Source organism: Eretmochelys imbricata, chromosome 3, assembly GCF_965152235.1.
Source record: "Eretmochelys imbricata isolate rEreImb1 chromosome 3, rEreImb1.hap1, whole genome shotgun sequence".
Lineage (NCBI taxonomy): Eukaryota > Metazoa > Chordata > Testudines > Cheloniidae > Eretmochelys > Eretmochelys imbricata.
The window spans coordinates 191,441,723-191,456,987 of NC_135574.1; the positions used below are offsets into that span (position 1 = coordinate 191,441,723).

General features: G+C 44.2%; 1 protein-coding gene across 1 annotated transcript in view; it reads right to left on the reverse strand.

The window, feature by feature from the left end:
• The window catches only part of XPO1 (exportin 1), a 79,271-nt gene extending 71,245 nt beyond the window's left edge, over positions 1 to 8,026 (reverse strand). Inside the window, exons 1-2 of the mRNA XM_077813989.1 lie at positions 7,518 to 8,026; positions 2,738 to 2,869 (exon numbers count right to left, since the gene is read on the reverse strand). Coding sequence (XP_077670115.1) covers positions 2,738 to 2,863 — 126 coding nt within the window. The 5' untranslated portion in view covers positions 2,864 to 2,869; positions 7,518 to 8,026. The remainder of the gene's footprint in view (positions 1 to 2,737; positions 2,870 to 7,517) is intronic.
• Between the last annotated feature and the right edge of the window lie 7,239 nt (positions 8,027 to 15,265).

Sequence of the window (15,265 nt, forward strand, 5' to 3'; positions counted from 1 at the left end):
TAATAGAATCTACCTCACTCTCCCAAGTATAACACAATTAAAGCTTACTTTTTGTCACTCAAATTAGCAAATAGGCCTGACTGAACATAAGGAGCAGATCTGTTGAATAAGTATGTGCATTTTTACAGTTACTTTTCAGAATACAGTTGCACTAAGACATTTGTATTCTTAAGTCACTGGAAATAAGCATATTATGTACCTTACATACATTATGTACACACATATAAGAAAGACAGTCCCCTGGCCCAGAGGGCTCAAAATCTACATGTCCAACAGATGGCAAACAAGATGGACAAAATAAATATGGTGGGGCTGAGTTAAGACACCTGTATGGAATTTTATATATTTTACATTCAGATCAAAATACAGAACTCAATAATCATAACTTTAAAAGATCTAACTTGGGGAAAGGCAGGAATGATGAAGTTAGTAAGAATAACGTAAACAGGAAAAGAAAGGAGGGGGAAGATGGGCATTCATAGTTTCTCACTTGCGTACCTGATAAGCAGGCTGAGGGTTTTGTAATCACTATGGCAAGAGTGAGCCTTAAGGACAGAGACATTTTTTCCACATGTAAGTGGTTTCAGGGGAGGAAGCATGGAAGTCTTTAATGTTTAAGAGAAGAAATTTTAAATAACTTCATCTCAGCTAACTTTGCATTCCTATTGCTTGAGCCAGTTTTGAAGCTGTGCTCTGTGCCAAGTCTGTCTTTTAGAGGCAGTGCTTCTGCTGGTACTAGTGCTTGTTGTGGAAATATACATACGAGAGTCAGTAATATGAAGATACTCACTGAAAAATGAAAAGGAATACTTGTGGCACCTTAGAAACTAACCAATTTATTTGAGCACAAACTTTCGTGATGCATCCAATGAAGTGAGCTGTAGCTCACGAAAGCTTGTGCTCAAATAAATTGGTTACTCTCTAAGGTGCCACAAGTATTCCTTTTCTTTTTGCTAATACAGATTAACATGGCTGTTACTCTGAAACCTGTCACTGAAAAATGTGTGCTTCCACAGGAATACACACTTTTTAATACACTACATACTGAGACTTTTCATGAAGAAGCCATGTATTTATGCTCTGATGCAAACTGTTTAAGCATATAATTGTTTTTGACAATTTTAGTTCATTTTCCTTTTTCAATTCTTTTGCCATTAGCTTATCTAAGTGTCAAAAGCTTAAAAGACCCACAAATCCAATGAAATTGTACCCATTTGATTTATAAATGGAACCACTCAATCTCTTTCATTGACAGAGCAATGGCATTTTTTTCAACAAAATTGTTTAGTATTCTTTTGTTGAATTGGTATTAGATGTTAGGAGGAATTACAACTGGAATATATCCTCTGAATGCTGAATACTAAACAGAAAGCAGATATCTTAAGAGCTCCTTTAAGACTTGCTGCATATACTATTTAAATAGCAAATATTTAGGAGTCTATACTATGTTACTTTGCATAAGAAATTTCAGAGCTTCAGAGTATATGAGAAATTGTCATCTTATGAACGTAAACTTGTGACAGCTTAAGTTTGGAAAGGAGCTCACACATTGTACACATCCCAGAAGATGTACACAAGGTCAAACAATGGATTTTAGCATCTATAAGAATCTACACTAAGAAAACTGGCATAGCAGACTGCCCTTTATGGAGGTACCAATATACAAAGTGGGTATATGTGTGGTTGGTTTTATTTATTTTAGTAAGGGGGATCTGGGAAAGGGGACAGAAGAAGTGTTAGGTTACAAATATTTAGCCTCTTTATGATACTGTCACATTCTTCAAGTCTTGTTCAATGTTTGATACTTTAGGGTGGGATACTAGCTACAAGCCATTACTTGCCACAAAATCTGTGACACTGTACAAGTATTATAAAACAACAAAAGTATGCCAGAAAAACAGACATGTTAGTATTGTTTGAGCAATACTTATCTTTAAAAATGAAAGACCTAGCTTTTATATAGTGCTTACATAAACTGATTTAAAAAGGCCATAAAAGGTTCACTCTTAGACAGGTAGCATAAAGCAACTTTAAAATACAGTGAGTACGAAGTGCCAAAAGTCTCAATCCATTGGATGTACATGGAAAGAGTGGCAAAAGAAGGAGTATAAAGGAAAGAAGAGTCCAGACATCACATGCATTTTTATAATGTCTTTTGTTATGTACAATAACCAGAGTTATTTTAAACAAAAGGTTTCTCCCTTAAATATGATCCTGGAGTGAAGTCAATGGTGAATTTGTGACATCACAACTATTTTCATGCTAACAGAATGTCAAATATGGCATGATTATGACTTCCCTGCAGGAATAAAGTATAGAAGTTGGGCTGTGATGGATACAGCTCTTATCAAAGCACACTTTTCCATACCTTCAACAACAGAAGAACGACTGGGTAAGCAGATCCTTTTAGATATAAATGTTCTCTTCATGTTTGTCTTATCTTAAAGCCTCCTTTAAACACTGGGACACAAATCAACATCAGGTAGTCTGCCAGATTTGTAAGGTACCTTGTCACCAATACTACCAAATAGTCTTTCCATGAGAATTCTAGTCATATCAGAATGAAATTCCCTCTGGTTTCACTCCTTGCTTAAATTTGTTGGGTGAACTTGAAATGAATTGAACTATTTGACTTAGCTTTCCTCTAAGGATTTATAGACTAATGTAAAGTTTTAATAAGGCCAACTTTATAATACTCTTGAATTAAGACTTCCATATTTTTGGACATATATTTTACCTGGGCTCCTTCTCCATGGTACAGACAATTCACCACGTTGTCCAAGAGATTGATATCCAATTTCTGGTTGAAATCCAGCAGCTGACGAGCTGCATGGTCTGCTAACATTGTCATAATTGCTGGCATAGATTACTGCAAAATAAAATGAATCAGATCAAATTAGAGAAGTTAATCATAGTTTCTTACAAACTTGCTGGAAACTATTTCTACAGCTGCTTATAAGCGACCTGTTCAATATACCCATCTCACTTAAAAACTGGAAAGAAAACTTTTAACTGTGTAGTTTTTCTTAGACCTCGCAGATAAAATTATATGTCAATGTCACCGCATGTTGAATTATGAAAGTGCAATACTGTAAATATTAGAAAAGCTTCAATATTGACTATGTCTATCTGAAAACTTACAAATTATAATGCCAAACAGGTTGGCAGTAGATTTTACACTGGGAGACTTAATACATGTGAATAAACTTAAGTTTAGCTGGCCTTAGTTTCCATTCCAATTCAAGGTAAGACTGTAGATATCAGAATCAGAATTCAACATGTTACAGCATTAGCAAGCCACACTAAAAGCCAAGCTAGGTTAATAACAAAATTTGCAAATATCTGTTTAAAATTTAACTAATTTGTTTCAACTGGAGGTAATTTTTTGTTTGTTAATTTTTTGCAAATACTCTAGCAAATAAGTTTATTGACAGGAATATTTGCCAAAAAATTAGATTTAAACTAATATTAAAGAATATTCAGACAGACTTTTGAATTTCCATATCAAATATGCACGCCTGAAGTCTAGTTTTATGATTTTTGGGAACTGAACTGTCACCTATGTATCCAATCAACAGCAGCCCAGACCAATCTTCAAATATCTGCAATGAACTGCTCACAATTGAGAAATAATTCTTGGTGCATCTCTCACACAAGTAAATTGGAGAAGTTAGTGCTAGGCTTAGGAGCAATTTTTCAAACAGAAGAACACAAAATGTATTCATTAAGTTTTCAGCATAACTTACTTGCCCACTTCTAATTAAAAAGAAATCTGTCTAAAAGGGGACAGTGAAGATCTCCCACACTAAAGGAATAAACGTACCAACAACATATTTTCCACCCAAACATACATATGTATTAAAATACAGTGCAGTAAAATCCAGAGTTCGAAAAATTTACAGGACTTTTACAAGCCAAAAAGTGATAAAAGATTGGAGGGGCATCCACAGCAGTGAAGGCAAGACGCTCAGATCAGATTAAGGTATTATTTGGAAGGGAATTATCATCCTGGAGTGTGGCTGGGGGCTCTTTGCATATCAACCTTTGATTTGTAGGTATCTGATCAGCTTCATGATTCACTTTGTCTGCTGGGAGAAAGGGCTTTCACTCTCACTCACACACACTCCCACTGCCATTAAGGGAGTTTTCTATGGCTTTACCATTCCTTAGCCTCTTGCTCATAACTTCCCCATACAGCTACAGAGTGAAATTAAGCATGACCATCCATTTCAGTTATACCCATAACACTGGCTAGCAGCAGCAAAACCCCTGAACAGCAGCAGAAGCACTGGAGATATCTGGGAGGCTGAACATAGCCACAAGGACTATTAGAAGCTCTATTTCAAAACAAGCTTAATACTACAAACATTGTTGGATTAGGTCCCCCTGATTCACCAGCAAAACTCCTGGAAGTAATCTGTATCTTCTTTCCCAAATAATTCCTAGTGTATATTAAAAAGTTACCATTTCTTGTTTAAAAAGAAACCAGGTATAACTTATGCCATCCAAGTTGAATTGTTTAGCTTAGAAAGGAAGACAGAGGCTGTATCCCAAGTCTGTCCAACTAATTACTACACAAAATGCGAGAGAGACTCGTGCATCGAAGCGCTCATTCAGAAAATTTCTTTCATTGGGATTTATATAACCAAACATGCTAAATAAGTGTTCCAATACCAGAGGGGCACATCTTTATTTTGAACTCAGACAGTTCACTCCAGGATTAGTGCGCTGGCAAAAAGTAAATATTAGAGCAGTGGTTCTCAAACTGTGGGTCATGACCCCAAAGTGGGTCCCAACTCTGCTTTTATGGGGGTCTCAATGGCTGGGCTAGACTTGCTGGGGCCCAAGGCCAAAGCTGGAGCCCGAGGGCTTCAGCCCTGGGTGATGTGGCTGAGGTTGCAGGCCCCCTGCCTGGGGCTGAAGCCCTTGGGCTTCAGCTTTGGCCCCCCGACCTCCACCCAGAGCAGAGGAGCTCGGCTTTGGCCCCCCACCCAGGGCAGCAGGGCTTGGGGGCGGGAGGGGGTTCACGCTTCGGTCCCCCCCCCGTGCCATGTGGTAATTTTTGTTGTCAGAAAAGGGCCATGGTGCAAAGAAGTTAAATAATCCACCACGGCTGTCAAATTTCTCTTCACTCCAAATACAAATTCCATACCCCACTATGGTTATACAAATGGCAGATTCAAAAATGATTTCTTTCTGCTTCTTCAGATTTGAAATGTAAGATTCTTCTTTTTAACCCTGAACCCCTCCTTCCTTGGACAAAGTGCCAACTGGTAAAAAAGGCAGTAAAACTATTCAATTCATATAATCTTCGAGTTACATTTAACTCCCCCCTCCTCTGCATACACTTTCAGACACGCCCCCTTCCGTTCGCATCTGCTGCACATGGCTAAACAGTGAAGTAGGAAAGCTGCTTTTAAATCTAAGCAACGTTTGAATTGACATTCAATTTAGGTGTAAGCTGCCTCCAATTGCTTTAAAACGGTTTTAAGAGCGCTCTTCAGCCTCCACGTGACTAGAAGTTATTAGTTATTAGTCATGGAAGCAGAAAGGAAACATTTCTAATAGAGCACTTTGCCACTCCCAGTATTATCTTCAAAATGACCTACCTACTGGTGAACTGAAATACAAAAATGGCGGCTTTGTGGTCAATGCCAACTGCGATTAACTTGATTCCCTACTCCCAATAATGTGCCTACATCAAGCCTACAGTATTGTATGCAATCTGCTAGACTCCCACCCCCATCCATAGATCAGCCTGCACCTAAAAACGCTTCTAGAGGGCAAAATATATTAATACAACAGTGCTAATAAAACTGGAGTGAAAACAAACCAAATACTATGAAAATTAATAAACATGGGAAGAATGACACTTGCCGAAGCCCGGAAGAACGGAAACGTAATGCTTATATAGCTACCCGATGTCTCAGTGGCCTTGTGCAATCAAGTGCAAGAATACTTAGACCAAGTGTTCCGATTACCGTTTCATAAAGAGATTAGAATAGCAATTTAAAAATGATTTGGGCTGGGTGAATTAGAACATACACGCAAAAACCAAGTAAAAATCTGCTTAAAACACGGGAGTTAAACTCTAGGTCAAATACAACTCTCTACAAAGAGAGACGGCTACGCTACTTCGGGCTGCGCGGGGGCAGCAGCACGCTTCATTTAAGTACAGAAGTAGGAGAAACATACAGTTACCCCGCCCCAATCAGCGAGCAAACAGCTCCACTTCTAACTACAATGAAAGTCAAATCAGCATCCCACCACACTCTTCCACACTAACTGTGATTATTTATAGCACGCAATTAAAAGTTCAGTTTCTTCTAACTGTTCAGCCTATGCACAATTAGACATGCACAGCACACCACACATGCATTATACACCAATATAGACACATACACAAATATAGCGCATTTACGTTAAAGTTAATACCGCAGTTCCAGACGCTACTGAACGAGCTGTAGCTCACGAAAGCTCATGCTCAAATAAATTGGTTAGTCTCTAAGGTGCCACAAGTCCTCCTTTTCTCTTTGAACGAGCTTGTTTCCCTCCCCCGAATACGTGTGTGTATAGCAATAATGGGTAGGAGAATTTTGGTTAAATTTCCTTGCAAAGCTGCAGACACATCACATTACCCAACATTTATCCAATTCAATGTAAATTCATTGGAATTATTATCAGCAAGATATTTGATGTGCACAAATACAGCACACACACACACACGTGAACACACAGACGCACACCCACCCAATGTAAAGGCCGTTGCTGACTTCCCTTGCAAAGCAGCAGGAATACCGCAGTACATGGGAACATTTATACCATTAAAACACACAACTACACGCCAATCGGTTTTCCTAGCAAGTAGTTAATACTAAAGTATCTACCGGACGGGGGGGGTGGGGGCGGGTGGTGTAGGTAGTTAGGAATAGGAGGCTGTTTGGTGGGTTTCTTTGCAGAGAGCAGCAGGGACACTGCAGCCCCTCCCTCCTCTCGGTCCCTGCGTTGTATACAGGGCCACCCCACGTGATCCAGGCGGACGTTTCAATACTGCTGCACAGACACACAAAAATATTTCTGGAAACTTCCACTCCTAATAATTTACAGATTATGTCCCTAGTTTCCCGAGTTCTCAACGCCAGCCCCAGCCCCAGCCTTCACCTATATGAAGGGCACAAAATGACCATAATCTACCCCCACGAGCCCTCACAGCAGCCTCCCAACAACATCTGCTCACGCGCTCCTGCTTTCCCCACATCCATGGCATCAGTGGTGGAAGCTGTACTCTCTAGTCAATTGCACAGCCGACACGTCTCACGGTGGTACCCCAAGGAGCCCTATGCTCCCGCTCCGCGTCTTACACCCCACTGTGCCTCTCCTACCCCACAGACTTTCTGCCCTCCGCACACATCCCCCCTTCTGCTTCTGGCCCCTTTCTGGCCTCCCATTTTGTCCCCCAATACGTCTGACCCCGCACCCCATGATTTCCACCCCCCCCAGTATTAAGAGTTACTTACCTAAATAGTTATTACAGCCTCTGCCTTTAAAAAAAAAATACGGGCGGGAGGGTGAAGTTTCCAACCACACAAAAAAAAAAATAGGAGAAATCACACACACGCGCGCCCTCTCCCCTACTGAGCGTTTATTGGTGTCAACCTTCTTCCCCCACCGCCTCCAAGACAAGCGTGCACGGGGCTGGTTGTATGACACACGCTCAGCGCTGCTGCCCCTTGGCCAGGCTCACTTACTCCCTGCTGCCCCTGGCTCGCCCTACAAGGACTCGGCCCCCAACTCCCCGCTCCAGGGCCAAGGCCGCCCAGCGCAGGGGATGGAGCCCCTCCCTTCCCGGCTGCTCAGCTCTGGCTCCCCAAGCCCCGGCTCGTTGCTTTCCTGGAGCTCCTTGATTCCCTAGTTCCCCAGGCCCCGCTTAGTCGCTGCGTTGGTGGGCCCCGGGTCTCTCGCTCCCCAGGCCCCGGGCTCCTCTGGCTGAGTCTCTGCCTGCCCGGGCCCCCGCTGCTCCCCCTGATCTGGCCGGTGCTCAGTTCACCCCCATCTCCCCCCCGCTCGCACTAAACTTTGCCCCCGTGGATGTGTCGGCGGCTCCCCCTGCGGGCTCCCCTGTGAGCAGGTCACACACACAGCGGCGGAGGCAGCGACGGCGGCGGCAGGGAGTGAGCGCAGCGTTTCTCCCCCTCCTAGTGCCACAGACTCGGAACCGGCTCAAACCGGTTCAGACTGGGAGATTCCATCTCGGTTTAGTTTTCAGCCCATGGCGCCGCGAAGCGTTTGGAAACCTCGGGCCTCCGCCCAGCTGCTGCGCCCATTGGTTCCGAACACGGTCGCTGCGCAGGCGGCCTCGCCTCTCATTGGACAACGGGCCTGTCCGTCTACTGCGCTGCCCTGACAAGGAGGAGCGGGAGGCCCCGCCTCCTCTCCAGCAGCGATTTGCCCGCAGAGGGGGGAGGTGGCGGAGCCGCAACCCTCGCTGATTGGTCACGCAGAGCTGTCGCTCAAGGGCGGTGCCCGCCCACAGCTCCCGACCCGCGGGCGCAGTTTTTACCTGCTGCCGATTGGTTGGGCGCTTGGAATGACGTAGGGGTTCGATTGAAGCTTTTTAGGACCGTGCATGTAGAAGGGCGCGCGGTTGAGTAGAACGGGCAGTGAGGCGCCGAGAAAGCGCGGGGAGAGATCGCGGGATCGCTGGGCGCGGGGAGCGCGTGTAGGGCCCTCCCGCGGGATTGTTCCTAGTAGGAGCAGCAGGGGCTTGTGTCTCGGCGCTCGCTGGGAGGGGGCAGGGGCGAGTGGGTGCGGCTGTCGCTGGTTCGTAGGGGCAGCGGGAGAAGGGCTCGTAGAAAGTACCGGGGAGGGGCTGCTGTGTGTGTCAACGGGAGCCCCCGCGGTTATCTTCCCTCAGGTACTTGTGTGGGAGCCCATCACCGTAGCGCCTCACAGCCGTTAGAGTCTTTGTCTTCACAGCACCCCTGTGAGGCAGGGCGGGGCAGCCCCGTGTTGCAGCAGGGTAGCAGGCGCGGAGGGTAAGTGGCTCGCCCAGGGCCCACAGGGCAGAAAGTCCCTGTTAGCACTGGCCTGTTAGCACTTTATACTGAATGGGGGTGTTGGGACAGCGCTATCCTGCTCTCTGGTGGCTAAAACTGGCCAAGCGGTGACTGGTTTCAGAGTAACAGCCGTGTTAGTCTGTATTCGCAAAAAGAAAAGGAGTACTTGTGGCACCTTAGAGACTAACCAATTTATTTTAGCATGAGCTTTCGTGAGCTACTGTGACTGTAACTCTCTTCAAGAAGCAATTCACTGACAAGGGATGTGACCTGGGAGGGTGGGAGGAGGCTCTTAATAACCACTCTTTGATGGGGACATGATAGTGTAATTATAGGGTGACCCGTTTTGGCTGGACAGTCCCTTTTTTAAGCTGTGTCCTGCCTTTTTTTTTTTTTTTGGCAAAACCGTCTGTTCGCTCTTGCCAAGTCAGCATCAGTTGGCAAGAGCAAACTGGACAAATGAACAGTTTTGCCAAAAAGTGGGATGCGACCCCTAGAAGGGCACGGAGAAATGTGTGGGGTGTGGGAGGGGACGGGAGCAGTTGGGGCCGGGCCAGCCTTGCCCTGCCCCACGTGAGCAGGTGGCAGGGGGTCTTGGGCTGGCCCCGTGCACAGCAGGTAGAGGGGAGCTTTGGACTGCGGGGGGGCTGGGGCCACTCCCACCTGCAGGAGAGAGAGGGGGGCCCCAGGGTGGCCCTTGGGCCCACCCCAAGTGGTGTCATGTTTTCCCTTTGGGAAAATGTGGTAACCCTATCTAATTATAAAAACAATGAGGCATCCTTGTGGCACATTAGAGACTAACATTTATTTGGGCATAAGTAGGTTATAGTCCACGAAACGTTATGTCCAAATTAAATTTGTTAGTTTCTAAGGTGCCACAAGGACTCCTTGTTGTTTTTGCTGATACAGACTAACATGGCTACCCCTTTGAAACCTATCTAATTATGAAGACTAGAGCACATTCCTGATTTGCTTTCTTTTTGCAATAGCATTGTTATATGTGAATGTGTTTAATTACACTCATTTTCAATAAGTATTGGCATAACAAGGTATACGGTTCCCAGAATTAGTATGCTAAGTAGTAAGGTCTGTTCAAATACTACTTGGGAAATACTGTAGGTAGGAGTTTGTGTTGTAAAATATAACCAATTTTTAATTGGAGAAAAGAAGTTTGAATCTTCTAATGCATTTTTCAAATATTTAACCCTCCTTCCTATAAAAAAAAAAAGTATAGACTTTTACCACATATATTCTTAAACAGTTTTGTTTTTCAAGTGGTATATGAATCAACAACACCATGATTTGAGCACCAAATCCCTAGCACAAGGAGTTTCCTTGGCACCATAAAAGTGATGCCTTTCAGTTGTAACATGCTTTGTTATTTTGGTGTTTTTTCAAAGGAAAATACATAGTTTGTAATGCTAAATACTGAATAAAGTTAGACTTAAAGACAGATTATTTGCTTTGTTTCACAGGAGTTGAAGATGCTGCTTAAAGTATATAGCCAAATAGGAGGAAACACCTATACAACTTGTGTTCAGACACTTTTGTGTAAATTTTCCCAAGTAACTATTCATGATGGGATGGCTAACTTGAAACCCTGTAAAAGACATCTCACTGCTTGCCCTCACAAAATCAAGTTCCTTTAAGGTGTGTTTAAACTGATATCCCAAAACTAAGACTCCCAAAAATCACTAACTGCCTTAAAAAATTTAGGTCAATTACAATTAGTCTTTTAACTTACAAACAGCCATGCCACATAATACTTCTGGTGGCATGCATGGGATGAGAAGAACTCAACCAGTGCTTCTTGATGTTCAGTGCTTTTTATTCTACTTTTGTTCTTTGTTTTACTGTACAGCAAAATGTTTGTTGTACTCTTGCTAGATGCTTTAGTGCAGTGGTTCCCAAACTTTTCGGCATCATGCCCCCTTTTTAATTTTCGAGAAACCCTCACACCCCCACCTCTCCTTTACCATCATCCAACCCTCCCTGCTCCTTGTCCCCTGACTGCCCCCTCCTGGGACTCCACCCCTTTCCAACCCCCCCCTGCTCTCTGTCTCCTGACTGCCCCAACCCCGTCCATACCTCCACCCCCTGACAGGCCCCCCGGGACTCCGACACCTATCCAACCTCCCCGCTGCTGTCTCCTGACTGCCCCCGCAGAACCTCCACACTATCCAACTGCTCACTATCCTGTGGCTGCCCCCCCGGGACCTCCTGCCCCTTATCTAACCCCCTGCTCACCGCCCCCTTACCAGGCTGCTCAGAGCGGCAGGACTGGCTTATTGGAAAGCCTGGGAGGTGGGCGAGCACAAGCAGCGCTCCCTGTGCGGTGGTGTAGCTGCGGTGGAGGGGGCCGGTTTTGTTCAATATCTTCATTAATGATGTGGAGGATGATGTGGATTGCACCCTCAACAAGTTTGCAGATGACACTAAACTGGGAGGAGTGGTAGATACACTGGAGGGTAGGGATAGGATACAGAGGGACCTAGACAAATTGGAGGATTGGGCCAAAAGAAATCTGATGAGGTTCAACAAGGACAAGTGCAGAGTCCTGCACTTAGGACGGAAGAATCCAATGCACTGCTACAGACTAGGGACCGAATGGCTCGGCAGCAGTTCTGCAGAAAAGGACCTAGGGGTTACAGTGGACGAGAAGTTGGATATGAGTCAACAGTGTGCCCTTGTTGCCAAGAAGGCCAATGACATTTTGGGATGTATAAGTAGGGGCATTGCCAGCAAATCGAGGGACGTGATCGTTCCCCTCTATTCAACATTGGTGAGGCCTCATCTGGAGTACTGTGTCCAGTTTTGGGCCCCACACTACAAGAAGGATGTGGAAAAATTGGAAAGAGTCGAGCGGAGGGCAACAAAAATAATTAGGGGACTGGAACATATGACTTATGAGGAGAGGCTGAGGGAACTGGGGATGTCTTCAGAAGAGTCTTCAGAAGACAAGAATGAGGGGGGATTTGATAGCTGCTTTCAACTACCTGAAAGGGAGTTCCAAAGATGATGGCTCTAGACTGTTCTCAGTGGTAGCAGATGACAGAACAAGGAGTAATGGTCTCAAGTTGCAGTGGGGGAGATTTAGGTTGGATATTAGGAAAAACTTTTTCACTAGGAGGGTGGTGAAACACTGGAATGCGTTACCTAGGGGGGTGGTGGAATCTTCTTCCCTAGAAGTTTTTAAGGTCAGGCTTGACAAAGCCCTGGCTGGGATGATTTAGTCGGGGATCGGTCCTGCTTTGAGCAGGGGGTTGGACTAGATGACCTCCTGAGGTCCCTTCCAACCCTGATATTCTATGATTCTATGACAGGAGGGGAGGGGCGGGGCCGGGCGCCAGCCTACCCGGCTGCGTGCTCAAGGGCCGGGCAGCCTTGTGCCCCCCTTGGAATTTCTTCACGCCCCCCAGTTTGGGAACCGATGCATTAGTGCTTACCTAATCAGGATTCCTCACTTTACATGGGAAGTACTTAAACAGTAGTCGCATTAAAGGCTGCAGATGAAACAAAGATTGGTACTTAAGACTATAACTGGCCATATATGGTATCATGAGTAAGCCTTCATCACGTTATGGTGGTGGATATTTTTAAATAAAAACAAAACACGACAGTCCAGGGAAGAAAAATTATAAAAAGCAGCCTAAGAACATCAACAAAATCTGCTTTTGTAGGAAGTGGTTGGTCCCTTTTGTATTTCCAAAGTGGAAAATACTACACCCAGATCTCTTGATTGTATCACTGAAGGTAAAAGAGATAGTAAAAGAAGGGGTTCGTGTAGCACCTGACACAACTGAGTAGTGAATTCTCTGAGATTATGTATTATTGGCCAAAGTGTATCTACAAGGAGATTTAATTTTGACTGCCAACATAGGTTTGTCAAGCTTTGCTTGCTTGCTTCCGTGATGTAACTTAAGGAGAAAAGTCACTGAACGACTGTTTTTAAAAAAAACTCTTAAATTCCTGGCTTTCTATTGTTTAAGGTAAAACTTTTAAAAATAAACTGGAAGTATGGGAATGTAGTAAAGATGCCCCCATCCTCTTCCATCAACATATGCACTGTCCACGTCAGATGTTTCTGAAAGTACTAGAGTCATAACTACTTGATATCTCTGTGTACAATGAAAAGGAGTACTTGTGGCACCTTAGAGACTAACCAATTTATTTGAGCATGAGCTTTCGTGAGCTACAGCTCACTTCATCGGATGCATACCGTGGAAACTGCAGCGGACTTTATATATACACAGAGAATATGAAACAATACCTCCTCCCACCCCACTGTCCTGCTGGTAATAGCAATTGCCAATTGTGCCCACATATCTATTCAGGGGACACCATCACAGGGCCTAATAACATCAGCCACACTATCAGAGGCTCGTTCACCTGCACATCCACCAATGTGATTTATGCCATCATGTGCCAGCAATGCCCCTCTGCCATGTACATTGGTCAAACTGGACAGTCTCTACGTAAAAGAATAAATGGACACAAATCAGATGTCAAGAATTATAACATTCATAAACCAGTCGGAGAACACTTCAATCTCTCTGGTCACGCAATCACAGACATGAAGGTCGCTATCTTAAAACAAAAAAACTTCAAATCCAGACTCCAGCGAGAAACTGCTGAATTGGAATTAATTTGCAAATTGGATACTATTAATTTAGGCTTAAATAGAGACTGGGAGTGGCTAAGTCATTATGCAGGGTAGCCTATTTCCTCTTGTTTTTTCCTACCCCCCCCCCCCCCCCAGATGTTCTGGTTTAACTTGGATTTAAACTTGGAGAGTGGTCAGTTTGGATGAGCTATTACCAGCAGGAGAGTGAGTTTGTGTGTGTATGGGGGTGGGTTTTTGGAGGGGGGTGAGGGAGTGAGAGAACCTGGATTTGTGCAGGAAATGGCCTAACTTGATTATCGTGCACCTTGTGTAAAGAGTTGTCACTTTGGATGGGCTATCACCAGCAGGAGAGTGAATTTGTGTGGGGGGGTGGAGGGTGAGAAAACCTGGATTTGTGCTGGAAATGGCCTAACCTGTTGCTCACTTTAGATAAGCTATTACCAGCAGGACAGTGGGGTGGGAGGAGATATTGTTTCATATTCTCTGTGTATATATAAAGTCTGCTGCAGTTTCCACGGTATGCATCCGATGAAGTGAGCTGTAGCTCACGAAAGCTCATGCTCAAATAAATTGGTTAGTCTCTAAGGTGCCACAAGTCCTCCTTTTCTTTTTGCGAATACAGACTAACACGGCTGTTACTCTGAAATCTGTGTACAATGTCATTTGACCATGTACTCTATCACTTAGTCTAGGCTATGGAATATAAACACCTCAATTGCTGGGGGGGTTTTCCAGTTTGTCTGAAGATGTTAAAAAGTCGCTAGTTGTAGACCCTGTAAAATAATACCAGCATGGTTTAAAGAGGAAAATGTATATAAATGAACTGTGAGTTGGGTAGGTATATGGGGAAATCTTCCCCCACCCCTAAAATCAAATACTGAAGCACTATGCACTAGAACCTGAAAGTGATAGTAAAATAGGATAGAGACAAAAATGAAATTGACTTGTCTGTTTTCATTGGCCAAGTTGAATACAACAGCAAATATAAGTTAGTGGTGATAAATATTTTTTAAAAATACCTACGGTTTTAATCACTTGTTAGGGTCAAAAATAATTTTTAAGGCGTATGATGTAAAAGTTACGCTATTTAGTTTAATGACAGGTTTCAGAGTAACAGCCATGTTAGTCTGTATTCGCAAAAAGACACCCTGACAGCAGGATTGTCTGGCTATGTAGACTCCCTCCTCAGGCCCTATGCTACCAGCACTCCCAGCTACCTTCGAGACACCACTGACTTCCTGAGGAAACTTCAATCCATCGGTGATCTTCCTGATAACACCATCCTGGCCACTATGGATGTAGAAGCCCTCTACACCAACATTCCACACAAAGATGGACTACAAGCCGTCAGGAACACTATCCCCGATAATGTCACGGCTAACCTGGTGGCTGAACTTTGTGACTTTGTCCTTACCCATAACTATTTCACATTTGGGGACAATGTATACCTTCAGATCAGCGGCACTGCTATGGGTACCCGCATGGCCCCACAGTATGCCAACATTTTTATGGCTGATTTAGAACAACGCTTCCTCAGCTCTCGTCCCCTAAAGCCCCTACTCTACTTGCGCTACATTGATGACAT